The sequence below is a fragment of the Pagrus pagrus genome, assembly GCF_965226575.1.
Source record: "Pagrus pagrus genome assembly, chromosome: 19".
Lineage (NCBI taxonomy): Eukaryota > Metazoa > Chordata > Actinopteri > Spariformes > Sparidae > Pagrus > Pagrus pagrus.
The window spans coordinates 9,631,892-9,648,205 of NC_140203.1; the positions used below are offsets into that span (position 1 = coordinate 9,631,892).

Sequence of the window (16,314 nt, forward strand, 5' to 3'; positions counted from 1 at the left end):
CCATCAGTGCATGATAGATTTTTGCAGAGCTCTGCTTCACACTTGTCACACCACGGGAAATCATATGTCTTCTCTTGTACTGTATTCACCAATTCATTGCTTCCTGTTTTGTTTTTTTTTGTTTTTTTATCTCTTTAAAGATTATTCATTTTCCCACAGTCTCTGTGCCATTTCCTTTCTGTGCCACCATGAAGCATGCCATACGGGACGTTATCTCGTCACGATGGCGTCTGTCTGTCTGTCTGTGTTTGCAGTCACATTGTTGTCAGCACAGTTGAGAGAAATGTGTGATAGAATCTCTGTTCTCCCAATAGAGTAGATGGTCCGATTCGATTTAAGAGTGATGTTCTCAAGTCACCTCAAAGAAGTAATACAGAGGCTGTAGGTTACCTATTTCTAGATGGACTTGGCAGTACAAAGGTTGATGGTTTGTCGATCTGTTTAGAGGTCCTCAAGGGTCCTCTTGGTACCCAATATCGAGACGACCAGGGACCCAAGAAAGACTAGAAAGTCAGGTTCTAGTAGGTTTTCCAGAGGCCTTTAAAGACCTCTACATGTGTAGAGATGGGCCAATATCGGCCAAACGATATATCTGTCGGGCTCTAATACGGACTGCTTTTGATACCTTTGTGATGCATTGTTTTCTCTGCTTGATATCTTTATTTATTAAATGAATTGCCTTGTACTTTTATTTGCGGCAAGCCTACTTTGTTTGAAGAACTTTTAAAACCCCTCAACCCCCTTCGTCTTCCCTTCCCTCGTTCCCACAACCCTCTCCTCCCATACTGTCACCTGTCACCAGCGACAGTTGTCTTTGCCCCGGGAGGAAACACGCTGTGACGTGACCTGATCTGTGCCTTACAAGGTCGCCTATCTGACCCTCGCTAAGACGTTGGCTGACAACTTAGTAACATCTTTCATTCCTCCTTCCTTCCTTCCTTCCTTTCTTCCTCCTCTTTTTCCTTCCACCTCTCTGTTCCCCCCTGCTGATCAATCTATCAGGAACCAATCATTTAAATACACCATTATAAGTGAAACCAGTGTAGTGGGAAACCAATTAACCTTTGCATCCTCCCTCTCCCCCAGGCCCAGGACCTGAATGTGATTGAGGAGGTGATCCGCATGATGCTGGAAATCATCAACTCCTGCTTGAGCAACTCACTCCACCACAACCCCAACCTGGTGTACGCGCTGCTCTACAAGAGGGAGCTCTTTGAGCAGTTCAGGACGCACCCGTCCTTCCAGGACATCATGCAGAACCTCGACACGGTTAGTCTGCCTCTTTTCCACCCAAATACCAGAAGTTAATGAAGAGAACCTTGAATCTCGGAGCACTCTCCCTACACACTTGTGTCTGATTTGTTCTGATTATTCCATACATGAAGGTCTTCCCCAAACAGATTTTCCCCCGAACTGCATCGTTAACATAGCATGCAGTTGGACTGTCGTGACGCATGCTGAGAGCTCTGTGAGCTTAAGTAGTATTGATGAATTAATCAGTCCCCTTGTGTCAAGAGGCTCTGTGTCAAATATTCATTGAGAGTGTTTGGTGTATGGGTGAGGAAGGAACACAGTGAGAGAGGGCTGTCATTCATCGCTGTTTCAGTCGTGTAGAGGAGGAAGGGAAGCCTTGGTGTGCACGGGTGTGTACGTGCGATGGATGGGGGTTGCTGCATACATTGCCATGGGCTTTGCTGTTATCCATAAGTATGAGGGAAGCATGCTATCTAGAATCCCTCGGTTAAGTCAGTCTCCCTAAGGCTATCCTCCGAAGCCTTCCCTGTGCTCGCAAATCCATGTGTGTGAGCATGAGATTCAGGATGAGGGGCTGCTTTGCTCCTCTAAATTAACCCCATATGGGAGGCCTTCAGAGTTAATGAAGAGATTAGTATTAGATAGATGCAGACACACACACACATACTAACACAGGGCTCATGCAGGCAGTGGCGTGTTTGAATTCTCGAAGCGCAGAACGCGCTACAGAGAAAACATTGCCCGTAGATGCGTTTTTCACTGTTGGTTTGACAAAAAGAGAGCATTAAAAAGAATCAGTAATACCTAGAGTTTTTTAATTATCAAATATCAAACATTTCTCCGGGGAAGAACCTCAGCGCAGCAGTGGAAACGCAGCTTTCCTTGATCTCTTGTTTGGGCTTAAACCCAGAAGGCATCAGATAATTTGAGCTCCAGTGAAGTGCTTCTTTTAAGTGGGACGAAACACGCTCAAACCCGATGGTGAATTTGTAATTGAAATACTGTATGTATGTACTTTCTGTATCTGCAGCCTACAGGCACATGAGCCGAGCCTATGTTGGTAGGATTTTGAATCTGTGCACTCTCTCAAAGCAAAATTCAAACAGTTTTATAGCCATTTTATCAACTTTTTATCCACATATTTGAAGATTCTCAAACAGTTGCTTCGTGTAATATGAATTGTCTATGAACTATTGTATGTTTAACACTGTTTTTGACGCCTTTTCGGAGGAACTTACAGATCACACGAGTACGTGTAGGTGGCTGTCGATGTAAAACGTAGATTAAACAAACAGTCTTGTTTTCTGTCGACAACCTGTCACGTTGTGAACAGGTTGTAACATTCACCAGTGTTATTGTTTACAGAATGGAGCCTTCTATATGCAGCATGTTGCCACTTTGCTCAAACTTTGATCTCCACATTGCAGCCAGTGTCATCATATAGGGTGTGGCTGCTGCAATATCATTGTGACGGCTCCAAACAGCGGGATTAGAAGAGTCAAAGAGCTTCATGACAGAACTGGGAGTTGGTATCAAACCTCAGTGAGATCAAGGCGACATGAGATCCTGTGTATTTAGAAAGAGGAACAGGATTTAATGGTAAAAGATTAAGACTAGAGCCCCAACCGATCCTGGATTTTGCTTTTTTTTTATTCAGCCCAGTACTGATATTCACACAAGGATGGTAGCGATATAACAATACACCATATCATGTATATCTGCCAATATTCTTTGTTTTCCTACAGAAACACAGAACATAACCAACATTTTTTGATATGTTTGAGCTTTATTTTAAAATAAACTGTATGATATGATGCTAAATATGAGATAACTGTTAATTGAAATGTAACTAATAAATAAAAACATACAAAACGCATTTAGATTTAACTTGATAGAGAAATTCAGTCATCTAGTGAAAATGTCAAACATTTGCTGGTTCCAGCTTCTTAGATATAAAGATTTTCTGTCATTCATGATAGTAAGAGAAAGAGTCTTTGGGTTTTGGATGGTTGGTTCGACAAAATAAGCAATTTGAAGACGTCACTTCTGGCTCTGAGAATTAATCAATTATAAAATGAATCTTTAGTTGCAGCCCTACTTTGAAGTGAGCCATGCTAGATGTTTCTCTGAGTCTTTATGCTAAGCTACGCTAACTGTCTCCTGGCTGATATGAGCTCTATCGTCTCATCTGACTTATGGCAAGAAACCATGTTAGCATATTTCCATAGATTTTGATTTGGTCTAAAACCACAAACCAACCGATGTTTGCAATACAAATCATCTCTATTACACCAAATGTATTTTTGTCAAATTTGGGTTCTGTATTGTGATTGGCTGTCTCCTCTCCTGTGACTTCTAGGTGATCGGCTTCTTCAGTCAGCGTCTGGAGCAGGCTGGAAGTGACCTGTCAGTTGAGAGGGTTCAGGAGGTCATCATGAAAGGAGCCCAGGCACTGCCCACAGACAGACTGAAGGTAAATCTGTCTCTCTCTCACACACACACACACACACACACACACAGACAGTAAGGGGACAGATGGAGAGTACAGAGACAAGGAATAATGAAATATGAGACTGGCTGAAGATAAAAGAATTGGTACATATTGGACATCAAGGCGCTCGTACTGAGGGTACAGTGTGTTTTCAAAGGCTGCGAGGGTTTGGTGGATTGGTTCTGGGGAGGTGAAGCACAGAGAATTAGTTTGTCTGGACAGGTGAGAGTGGGAGAGGTATGGGGTAAGGATGTGGACTGGGGTGAGGGATAGATGGAAAGAGCCATTGGGACATGAGACAAAAGGCTAAAGCCCAGTTCTCATTAGCATTAATGCCCATCTTCATTCCATATCTGCTGGCCTGCTACATGCGAACATGTAATGACATTTCAAGGAGATGGGATGGGGGACTAGGGGGCACTTTGTCATGGGCACATAAGATCGGTGTGGAGGGGGGGGTTGAGGGTGGACATAAATCTGCCACCGCTCCTCGTTACCCAACACTCCCAACACTCCTGGCGGGTTCGCTAACCCCCGCCCTTCCCAGTGCTCCTCCATTAATCAGGGAGGAAATATGTAACCAGCGGTCTCCCCACTCCGCTCCTCACCAGCGCAGAAGCTCTTAATTGCATGTTTCATCATGTGTTTCATGTTCTATACTTGGCGGCTGGCTGCGAGGCATTTGTCTCGCTTGCCGATGTGGAAGAGGGATGGTGCGCGGTCACGGGTCCATGTGCTCTTTCTGTCTCGGCACCTCCGAGCGTTAATGTAGCCATCGACCGTAGAGATGTAGAATTACACATGGAGCCGTGTGCGTAACCCTGCCATGTCCTTCAGCGAGGCCGCTGCACCTGTAGCACACGCTCATGCAGGCAAATGTTTGAATGTGGCGTTTGAGTGTCTGTGTGTGTTTGCAGATGACCATTTGTGTGAATTAATAGACAACTATTGTGATAATTGATTAATCGTTTTGCGTCATTTGTCTAGCAAAAATGTCGAACATTTGCTTGCGAGTATTTTGGTTTGGACTGTTAGTTAGACAAAAGAAGCAATTTAAAGATGGCTCAAAGAAATTGTGAATTTTTGACATTTCATAGACTAAATGTTTACTTGTGAAAGTAATCTGCAGAACAATCAATCATGAAAATAATCCCTAGTCAATGAATGTGCGCCCAAGTGTGCCAGGCTTTGTTTTCCGTACAAAAGTGCCGTTGAGTCCCACATCGACCCTCCACCATCTGAGTGCTTTCCAGCTCTACTGTGTGACATGAAGCAAAGAGAGTATCTGGGCAATGTCTCCTCGGGGAGAAGTCCCCGCCGCCTCATTGGTACCATCGCTCAAACAAACAGCTGTCTCTCCACCTCGCGCTTCCCCTCATCTTATGAGCTCATTCTGCCATTCAGCTCCCAATGCTAAAAAATCCATAGATTGGATTAATGTTGTGTGGAATCATCGATAAGTTGGTAATTACTCAGTAAAAGCTCTTGGAAGGAGTATTGGTGTCTCAGTCGGTTGTGTGCGCACGGAGAGGGCTGACAAGAAAGAGCTGTAGGGATTTTTCATCCTATTTAAAAACAAACACAAGAGAGTCTGAGCATGTTATCCAGCTTGGTTTATAGTCTTTCTGTCCTCTGCTAAGTCTCAGAGTAAATCGTAGTATAGTACATGTTGGTGAATACTGTAAAAGCCAGTACATTGTTAATTTTACAAGTGCTATATTGAAATTTGAATTTCTGAAACCATGGCTTAAGATGGCTAAATCTGAAGAAAAAGGAGACGACAGAAAATTGTCTTAACTCGCTGCCACACAGCCGACTGTAACTAGACACTCCGCCGCTCACAACAACAATGTAGTCGTTCTCATTTGCATCTTTCTTCTATTTCTCTTTTCAGACGTTCTAACAAGTGTGAAACAGTGATATAATCGCTGCTCATAAACACTACCTGTTTACCAGCAATCAATCCCAAGCCGCTGCGCTGCCACGATGAAGTCACACAGGTTAATGACAACAGCTGTGCTTTGTGTTCGGTTATATTAACATTTAAAATGATCGATCGCAAAGGAAGTTAGAGGTGACACCGAGTCCCTCTAAACTTTACTGCCACACAGACTTCGCTCGGCAGCTTATGTCATCAGTGTGCAAAAAGCTCTGTCTCCCTTGTAGAATCAGCAAGTCAGCATTTTAAGATTTATACACTCTGATGATAGTTTTGGGCGAGAAACAGCATTTTAAATCTGGACAGAGAGGCTGAAACAGAGAGAAAAAGATGTGTTTATTGGTTGAAGTAGCTTTGCGTGAAGCCTTTGTTTCCTCACTATATGATGGCTATTATGGACATCTGTCGATACAGGGATAAGAAAGAGGACATTTAGCAATTTTCCTGCCAGCATTTCAGCATGGACAGCAAAGTTTTAAAGTGTGGACTCAAGTCATTCTCAACTGTCGACTGTATTGTCACAGTGTCATATTGTCTTAGTGTGGACACAGCTTAAATTCACCGCCTTAAAATCGGTTAGTCGGGTGGAGTTGACCGTTGTAAAGTAAATAATTTTATGTAGATTCAACTGACCAAACAGTTTTGGGGGACGTTGTCGATAGAAGTCTACAAAAAGCCTGTTTACTTAAAGGACTTTAAAAGCATGCGGACAAAGACGTGGACATGCAAATGAGGCCACCAACTGAAAGAAAGGGTTAAAAGAAGGTGGTAAATACCCCAGGGGCGATCGTCGGTGCCTCGTCACTCAACCGTCTCTTTCTCATTCTTTGTGTGTGTGTTGTTTCAGGGTGTGTGAGGCTGAGTGGCTCTCATGGGCAGTGCCTGTGGAATGTGTTGTTTAGCCTGACCAGCTGAAATCTGCCTTATTGAGCAGTGATAGCCTACAGACTTACTGGCTCCTCAGGACCGGACAGAGGGGGTGGGTGGGTGTGGGACTTAGCAGCTGTTACTCAGTACCTGGGCCTTTGGAGGTCTGATGGCAGGTCAGCACTACTTTCCCACACATTGACAACACAGGGTGGATGCTTTTTCTCACTCTGAAGCCTCGTCAGACCAATTCAGTCCACGATGAAGCTACTTCAGAATGTTTTTTAAGATTATTTAACCGTAACGACCAAGTTACTGGCATCTTGTACCTCTGTTAACCAGATGTTAAAGTGGCATTATGTAGTTTTGGAGAAGTTCAAACTCAGAATTTTAATTTAGACAGTTTTAATGAGGTAATAATACAAACTCAGAAATATTTATCTTTTCCATAATTTAATAAAAAAGACGTCACACGGGAAAATAAGGTCGCCAGAACACTGTTTCTTCATGTTTGGCGGACCCTGCCACCTTTCTAGCTTCAAAGTAAAACAGCATGAAAATTGTGTTGTCATTAAAGACAGTTTGTTTAAGCATAACAAATCAGTCAGTGAAGCTCATTCTCACGTTATTATTATTATTATTATTAGGCTGGATTTTCTGTATCACCATTGTGTGAAACATGGCCTGAAATCACAAGTAGTTGTTACAAGCGGATGACTATTGTGAACACTTTGTTTACAGTGATTCAGTATTTTGAATTACAGAGTATGTTCAGAATTTGATCAAATGTAACCTTTCGGCGCTCGTGTATGTGTGTGACTGTGTGTGTAGTCAGCTAGTACTTGCTCCCTAGCCGCATTCTTCTCTGTCTGGCCGAGCTCTGACAGCACAGCAGCGTGCAGAGGAGGGACGGGAACACAGAGTCCTGAGTGAAGATATGAGGCCAGCCAGTCAGTCTGTGTTCAGGGGCGAGGGCTTGACCCGCCAGGACCCATAACTAACTGATATGAGCCTGGGCCAAGTGGGTCCAGACAGCTGCCAGACCGAGAACAAAAACAGAGGAGAGGGAGGAGGGAAAGCAGAAAGCCGGAGGAGATATGTACAGAGAGGAAGCCACAGTATAGACAGCATAAGGGATGGAGATAATATTAGGGAGGGGATGTGGCAGGCCGGAGATGCTCTGACTTTTCCCAGAAAGCACTTAAGCGCAGAAAGGAAATTTTCGCTGTGAGGCATGTCGTGATATCCAAGACTTCCCGCAGCACCAAATCCCTTGGTGGTTCTTTCTAATATAGAAGAAGGAGGAAAAATGTTGGCCATTGTGATTCGAGGATCATTTATCTTTTTTCTCATTTTGTGCTCAGTATCTAGTGAAAACGGTCAGACGTGCTCCGGGGAGTGTCGTTTAGGTTCATCATTTTCTTCTCCAGCAGGCACTCGTCGAACTCTCAGCTGGATACAAGATGTTTGTTTAGTGGCGCTGGGTGCATCGTTTTCACTTACTTTTTAGTCTCTTGACAGTCTGTGAGATTATCTACTGCCAGCTTTACTGATGTGACACCACACTAACGGCTCATTTATCATTTAAGGAATAGTTTGACATTTTGGGAAATACATTTATCAACCACTTTTGCTTAGGTTGGATCAAACCACGCATATCTAGACACTAAAGGAGACGGTTAGCATAGCTTAACATAAAGCCTGTAAATGTAGCAGATAGAATATTTGAAGAAAACCTGTTAAACGTTTTCATCTTTAGGTTCTTGTGCATGTGAAATACCTTGAAAGTTAAAAAGGTCAAAGTCCGCACCAACAGAAGCTCCTCTCTCCCACAGAAAACTCCTTGTCAGTAGTCTTTCCTTTAATTCTGTGACTTTGTGACATCACACTACGTCAACATGTTTCACATTTGCATAATTTATACCTAGCAGCTAGTTTGACATGTAATAATTGATTTAGCACAGCTGCTCTGTTGTTGTCAGCTGTCCTGGGTCAGGCGTCTGTGAGCTGACCAATCAGAGGAGACTGGGTAGGCGGAGGGGCCTTTAAGGCACTAAAGCATGTAAACCTACTCTAGTAGGAGCCCAGAATAAAATTATGAACCTGCAAATTAGCATAATATGTCTCCTTTAAACTGTTTAAATGGCCATTTGTGGTTTTATGAGGATTTATGTGCTCGACTCTGAGCTTGGAGGTTCATCACGTTAATTTATGAGCTTTTGAGGTGCTGGTTGGCAGATTTTGTCACCTTTGGACAGAGCCTGGCTAGCTGTTTCCCTCTATCCCTGGTCTATTTGCCAAGCTAAGCTAATTAGCTGCTGGCTATAGCTTCATATTCAACAGACATGAGAGTGCTATCATTCTTCTCAGCTATCTATTGGCAAGAAGACAAAGTCAGTCTTTTTTTGTTTTATTAAATAGGGTTTTCTTTGCATCAATGGTCTTATTATTGGAAAGTAAACGTTTTTATGAAGTGCCTATATTTTCAGAAGACATAATGACAGTGGTGTTTCATAGCGTCAGTATCAGCATCAGTTTTGATTGTTTTTAGTTGTTGGAACAAATTTGTTTCTTGGTTTTACAACATTAACCTTTCGATGACCCAATAAACCGGAGAGGCCTGGGAGAAGTAGATACTTGATTTTAAAGGAAAATGAAATGCTCTGTCTTTACTGTCGATGGTGGCCACACATACTCTTATTCACAAAAGCACAAGCATTCACACATAAGCGACAGCGGCTGAGAAAAGACCGTTTGTGTGCTCAGAGTTGAGTTGTGAATTGTTTCAATTCCTCCTGTAAACCGTGAACGCTGCATTCGGAGGTCATGATGAAGCGCTCCTCATATTCGGTCGCAATCTAGTCGCTGTTTGACGGAGAACATAAACTGAAAATATTGTTCTTTTTAGTGCGCTGCCTCTATGGAAACCTGTAAATGTGCGACACTATATGGCCTCAGTGGCTTATGTCTGTCTATAGACGTGTTCTTATGAAAACAATAACTTTAAAACATTACATGACACTCACTGCTTGCACCACATGTTCCTCATGTAGAAGATCTGATTAGTTTTTGGAGCACTTGTCCATATATTTGCAAATTAATGAGGGGAAACTTTTAATTCCTTAATCATAATGCCACATATGTTGACATAGCAGTATTTGCTCGCTGATTAATGCTTTAATTATCTCAATGACATAATTAGCATAGCGGAGTATGTTTCGTTAATCATGATGATTGTGGCAGGACATTAATCAGCTCCACAGCCTCCTGTTTTGGTTTGTTTGTGCTCCTAAATAAAAACTAAATCATCTCATCTTAAAAATGCAAAATAAAAAATAAAAAATACACTACATCATCGTTTCTAGCGAGTAAGAGTGAGCCAGGGTTGAGTAACTGTCTCTATCAGTGTCATATGAACATTTTATGAGTTGGTCAGCTTGTCTACGAGACAGTCACCTACACACAAATACCAGGCAGATAATACAGCTCCTGCATTGTGTCTAGCCATCACAATGGCGCTGGTGTGTGTGGTCTAGCCTCAGTAGCCTGGCATATGGCCTGTGACCCCGTAGCCCCTCTGTCTGTGTCATTATGATACCGATAGTGTGGTTGTGAATAGAGCCAGCCGGGACTCAATAGACCGGACTGGGACCGTCGCATAAAGGCCCTCAGCGTCTGTCTTTCACCGCAGACTGATTACTGGCTGCGTGTGTGCATATACTTGCATGTGTAGACAGGAGGATATAATGAGGTGTGCTTGTATTATTGATGCTCTTCTGCTGCTACCTACCTGCTGTTAGGTGGGCTTGTGTTTGCTCCGAGCAGGTCTGGAAAAAGATTCATGCAGACACTTCAGAGGGGAGCTCAATAGCTTGTACAGAGAGCTTAAATGATTAGTCGACTTGATGCTTTGTTTGTTTATTTTTTTATTTAAGAGGCGGTGTATTATTTACACGATATTATCATATGTGTACTATTGGCATGATAGCAATATTTAATTTATAAGAGTCAGGGTTATCGTCAATATTGGTATTTTGTGACATCCCTAATGGATCTTATAATGGCTATGTTTCGCTACATTCTGGCATTTAATAGACAAAAGAGCTGCAACGATCAATCGATTAGTAGTCAGCTATTACATCAATTACCAATTATTTTGCTGATTAATTGGTCTGAAAAAAGTTCAAAATTCTCTGATTCCTGCTTTTATTATTTAGTAAGTATGCATAATATGGTACTGTCCGCAGCCACGTGTCTGTGTGATGTCTCTTTATTGCCTGTGGATTAGCTTCGGACATCATCTACACTGAGGCCCAACAGTATAAACTTGATAACCTCTCTCTGTCCAGCTCAGTGACTGTTTTGTCCATTAACAAGCCATGTCATGACAAGCTGAAGCTTGAGGGTCTAGTGGCTATTACCAACTAATCAGGTTACTCAGCACTTCTCCACGGGTTTAAACAACAAAGTCACAATGGCTGACGGGCTTCTCTGTAAAGTTACATGCTCATGTTTGGTTTCCGTTTGATGCTTTTGTTCTTGGTTCTGTGGTTTTACTTGTTGTGTACTGAGATCAGGCAAATGACGTCCTGGAACTATTTTCTCATTTATCTCTGGCTAGTTTCTAGTGACAGTCTGCTTTATTCGCCGAACAGAAGCTGTCAATATCCAGTCTCCTGCTGGGGTCAGGAAGTGACACTAGCACATTAGCCGGCCCTTTAAGAGGTCAGTAGTCTGACCACAGAGTGATACCTGTCCTGCCGGCAGCTGTAAGCAATTTTACCTCGCAGACAGATGGAATTACATCTCCCAGCCAGCTACTGTACCTGATGAAGAGTGATTACTGAGAGGCCTGAACAAGTTAACCTACCTGTATAACAGCACCTCCGTCCATCTCAGAGAGACGTCCCTCCACTGGCCGCAGCACTTTATAAATATCTCATGTGGTTGGAGGCGATGTCTTGGCGGTGTTGATGTCTTCGACCGCGTTCAGACCAACAATCCCTGTGTGTAAAACTGCAGCCGACGCATTCATTTCAATGAGATGCTGCAGACGTCACAAAAAGTCAAACTGAAAACTGAGACCTTCCCCGTCTCTCTTGGTTGTCTATACAAGCCTGTGGACAATTTATTTAAGTTGTTTAATGCTGCTGGACTGTGAATTTCTTTGTGAAGGACTCGGGGTAGATTTTCCCCAACAGTCCAAAAGATGTCACTTTATGCACTTCATCCAGCTCAACACAGAAGCTCCACAGAGCTCCTTTTATATCAATCCCAACACCTGTTTGATGAGTTAAAATGTCTGCTGTGCAAAAGGCCTCTGCATTTCAGCTTCTGCCAACATTTTTTCTTTGTTTTGTTCTCTTTCTTTTGTCCCCTGTACATTCTGACAACATCTCTCTTTCTCTTTTCACGTGAACAGAAGTTCCCCGAGCTCAAGTTCAAGTACGTGGAGGAGGACCAGCCGGAGGATTTCTTCATCCCCTACGTCTGGTCGCTGGTCTTCAACTCTGGAGTCGGCCTCCACTGGAGCCCGCACGGCATCGAGCTGTTCAGCATGGACTCTGGCTGAAACACCTGCTGCAGACGGCGCGTGTCTTCATCTCCGTTCAGTATAGAGAAGAAAAAAAAAAAAGACTGTGTGTGTGTGTGTCTGTGTTTGGGTGGGTGTGTGCGCATTGCCCTTTATAGTATGTGCACGCTGCTTTGAAAGTGCCTCAACCTTGTACAGAATGGTGTTTCTTCCGTTTTTCTTTTTATGCAGCGCAACCTCTTTTCTTCCCTCATACCACAATAACTTCTCTGCTTCTACACTGTGAAGCTTCATGTGTAAACAGTTTCCTCAGTAGCACCCACTCATGTACAGTCAGTCCTGTCGGGAATAACCTATTTAACATTTGAGCAGCTTCACCTGGTTCCGAGTTGCATCTCGTATGTAAAGCATTTTTAGCGAGGAGCTCAGGACACTGGCGACGGATAATCCTACGGTTTTTCTTGCTTTTAAAGAAAAGGTCAATTAAAAACACGCGCACCTTAGTGTTACACATGCTCTGGTGAACGTTCATTTACAGCTGCATCGAATGCTTAGAAATCGTTTTCAAGCCAGGCCACATGTTTTGGAAGACACAGCATACATTTCATGAATAACTTATATAATATGGAGTTTTAGGTCTGATTAATCTCATAAATAAGATTTTTATTTTCACCTACGGTTGTTCTCTGCGTACGCTGGGTTTGTATAATAGATTTGTTTTTTGTGATAGAACTTTAAAAAACAGGTCAGAGAAAGAGAACCAACAGAAAGTCGTCTGTTTCGCAGTAACACAGGGTCCACCAGCGTTGCTTGGTGGCTTCCTCCAATAACCCACATTGAATTACAGTTTAATTAAGGCTTAATTTCAGTCCCTGGATAATATCAGCAGTCCACATCGCTTTGATTCATGTGATTTCATTGTTGCTTCCAGCCCACTTATTTGACTCTACCCTGTCTTTGTCGTTTCCCTTTTATTCCTGATGGTAACCCAAGGCAAGTACTTAAACTAGGACAAGTCATTAAACCTCCTGTCCGACTGTGGATAATTACAGTTGTCTCTTTGATTTGTCACTTTATTTGCATGTTTAACTAGACTTTGTATTAAATTATTTATTTTCATTTATATTGTTTTTTTTATATATCCAGCCCCACTCAATGTAAATGGTAGTAGTACTGAAATGACTACTACTAATGACAGAACAACGGTGGTACTATACTTTGATTCTTCCCAGGTGGGAAACTGGCTTTATATTATGACATATTATATGACAACAGCTGTCATTTTGTGGCGAATATTACTTTGAAAATAGGAGTTTAAATAAAAACATGAAATAAAAGCCACCAAAGTGTCTCATGGTTATTAAGCGAAGTGAAATACTGTACTATTCATGGAAGAACATGGACGTAATAAAGGGGGAATTATGTTGGAAAGACAACGCAGTGCTTTCATATCATGGCCGTGAAGCTTCATTCCTGTTTTGTTTTTTTTCTTCTTCTTTTTAATACTATGTGTCCGCCGGCAATTCACAAATGTTGACCTCTGTTCCCTCTTAGCCCTCACTCTCATACTGCCCAGTAATATGTGTCTCTATAAACAGCAAACTCTACACAAAACTGCAAGTAAAATGGACATTTTGGGACGTATAACTTGTTGACCAGACCAGATGAGAAGAAAAATACCACTCTTATCTGTTTCTTACATATGAAGCAACATCTTAGTTTAGCACCAATAAAGCTCCTTAATGAACGTCTCTGTTGCTTAATCAATTTAAACGAATAATCTTGTGTTATTAAGTCGGCTTTAGCAGTCCTAGCAGGCCGATTTATTCAGCTTCGGAAATAGCTAGGCTAGCTGTCCTTTTTTTCCTATTCTTCTTTATGCTAAGCTAAGTTAACAGGCTGTTGGCGGTAGCCTTTTTAGTAGCGTAGAGACATGCGAGTGGTATAGAGATTAAATAATCTAGGGTTTTATCACAATAAAAACACTCATAGGTTGATTGTGGTGGATTTCCACTATCTGGATCCTTATCGTGAATATCCTCACAAGGCGAAGGGAAGATGTCTTGCAATGTTTGATAACGTACAGTCCATGTTAAGCCACGTTAAAAGTTTAAAGCATGTTTTGATGATTATCATGATAATATCGTAAATTGCAATTATTTTGGCCAGGATAATTGTGGCATGACATTTTCATTTCATCCAATGCGTGTTATCCATCTTCTCATCCAAGTCTTGGCAAGAAAGTGTTTCCCCGGAAGTGATGCATTGCGATATCTTTTTCTCACTCGTTGCAAGCAATCCCACCAGAGTGATGTCCGATTGTTTCTTCTGAAAAAGGTTTTGGTGGTAAAACTATAAAGGCAGTCAGCAGAGTGCATACAAACAAGCCCTGTGTCACTCCAAATTTTAAACCACCCTTAATTTAAGCTCACCAGATCTGCATTAAATTGTACTCGCTCATAGATATCAGCCACCTAAATATACCGGATACCAGAAGCCCCTATCTTGCAATCCTTTTTTCAAGAACCATACCAAAAGTTAATGAAGTCTATTCTGGACTGAGACCCATCCTCCATGTAGAGTTTGGTGGCAATACGTTCAGTAGTTTTTGTGTAATCCTGCTGACAAACCAACCAACAAATAACGGACATGGGTGAACATCTCCTTGCCGGAGGTAATAAAGTAAGAAAAAAAAAAGAAATTACAGAAAAGTCATTTTTTTCTTTTCATCATTCCTACTTTATCATCTCAAACCCCCCCAGATGTATCTTGTCACACCTCCCTGGTCAGGAACCATCACTGTAGACAGCATCTATCTATATGTTTAATGTTTTAGGTTATCTGTAAGTTATTGACACTGAATTTTTTGCAGGTCGAGGTAACTCCACTAGAGCAGAGTTTATAAATATAAAGCTATTTTCTTTCCTTCTTGGGCTTCATCAGTGCTTCCTTTCAGCTACAGTGCTTTCTTACTCTCCACAGCAAACAACACAAAAGAAAAATCAGCTTAAAAACCCAACTGTCACATGCTGTTTATATCTGCTTTAAAGAATATGAATAAACATTAGCGCTGTATGTGTCTGTCATTTCTTATTGTTGCCTGTTGTGGTCATCGCTGCAGAGGCAGCACAAACTGAGGCATGAAACCGCTTCGGGGGGGAAAAGTTTATGGCACAATGGCACCCACTGTGTCGATGGCGCTCCCACTTCCCAAGAGAATTTCATGCTTTTCGTCTCTATTGTATTGATTTTCATGCCTGAAATTCTCTCATTCTCAAGGACAATATAATGGATGCAATTTGATGTAAAGAATGGTCCATTTTCAACACGGGGTCGTCAGTAGGTTACAGTGAGACGGCATGCCCGAGGACAAACCGTCCAAACGGACGCTCTCTTTCTCCCTCACCTGCTTCCAGCTCTATTATTGTAGTTGCCAGATGGTTGAGGAGAGGTGACATGGCCCTCCTTGTTCCTTCATGGTGTGGGGGTCACCTTACAATGGGTTCCCGTTTCAGGTGACAGCCAGAAGATGGATGGAGCGGGGGATTCTGGTATGGGTAGTTTATTAGAGACTGGTGCATTTACCTCAAGGTCTAGGTGAGATTGCGTCGCAGTCTACCAGCGCAGCGTGGCTCCAGACGCAGAGGTTATAACCGTATCGGCATCAACTGAGTGATGTAAAAAGTAGGGCGGTGGAGACCAGTTTACTGAAGTGGCTCTGTAGTCGTTGCCCCTCGTGACATGGAACTCATTAATGGGAACGACAATGAAAGGTCGTTAGGCTCAACAGTTTGAGGTTTAGGTCACAGCATGGGGGAAGCTCGCTCACAGCATGAGAACAGCACAGAGAGTTAGAGATAAACATAAACAGATAACACTCAGTTTCACCCGCCGTCATTCCTTCCAGTAAATCTTTACTGGAATGAAAACATCATTTGAATAAGCTGGACCATCAATGGAAAAAAAAAACTAAATTGACAGATATGAAGAGGAGACAGACAGACTGAATAATACATGTGATGTCTGCCAGATACCAGCTTACATAAGTGACAGGTGACAGCACCTGAGAAAATACTAAAAGTCACGTACCTCCAGTGTAGCTTATCTCAGGTTTATATTTTAAGCTGGAGCTGTTTTCTATTTTTGAGTTATCAAATTACTCTGCTCCCATTCTTTGTAGGTCATCTGTCATTGACTTACAGTAAGCTGTTCAACATATCGCAAGAGGAA

At 42.3% G+C, this 16,314-nt stretch overlaps 1 protein-coding gene across 1 annotated transcript in view; it reads left to right on the plus strand.

The window, feature by feature from the left end:
* Positions 1-15,159, plus strand: part of dym (dymeclin) — a 54,479-nt gene extending 39,320 nt beyond the window's left edge. Inside the window, exons 15-17 of the mRNA XM_084382475.1 lie at positions 1,087-1,269; positions 3,614-3,727; positions 11,974-15,159. Of these exons, the coding sequence (XP_084238601.1) occupies positions 1,087-1,269; positions 3,614-3,727; positions 11,974-12,123 (447 nt within the window). The 3' untranslated portion in view covers positions 12,124-15,159. The remainder of the gene's footprint in view (positions 1-1,086; positions 1,270-3,613; positions 3,728-11,973) is intronic.
* Positions 15,160-16,314: the final 1,155 nt, after the last annotated feature.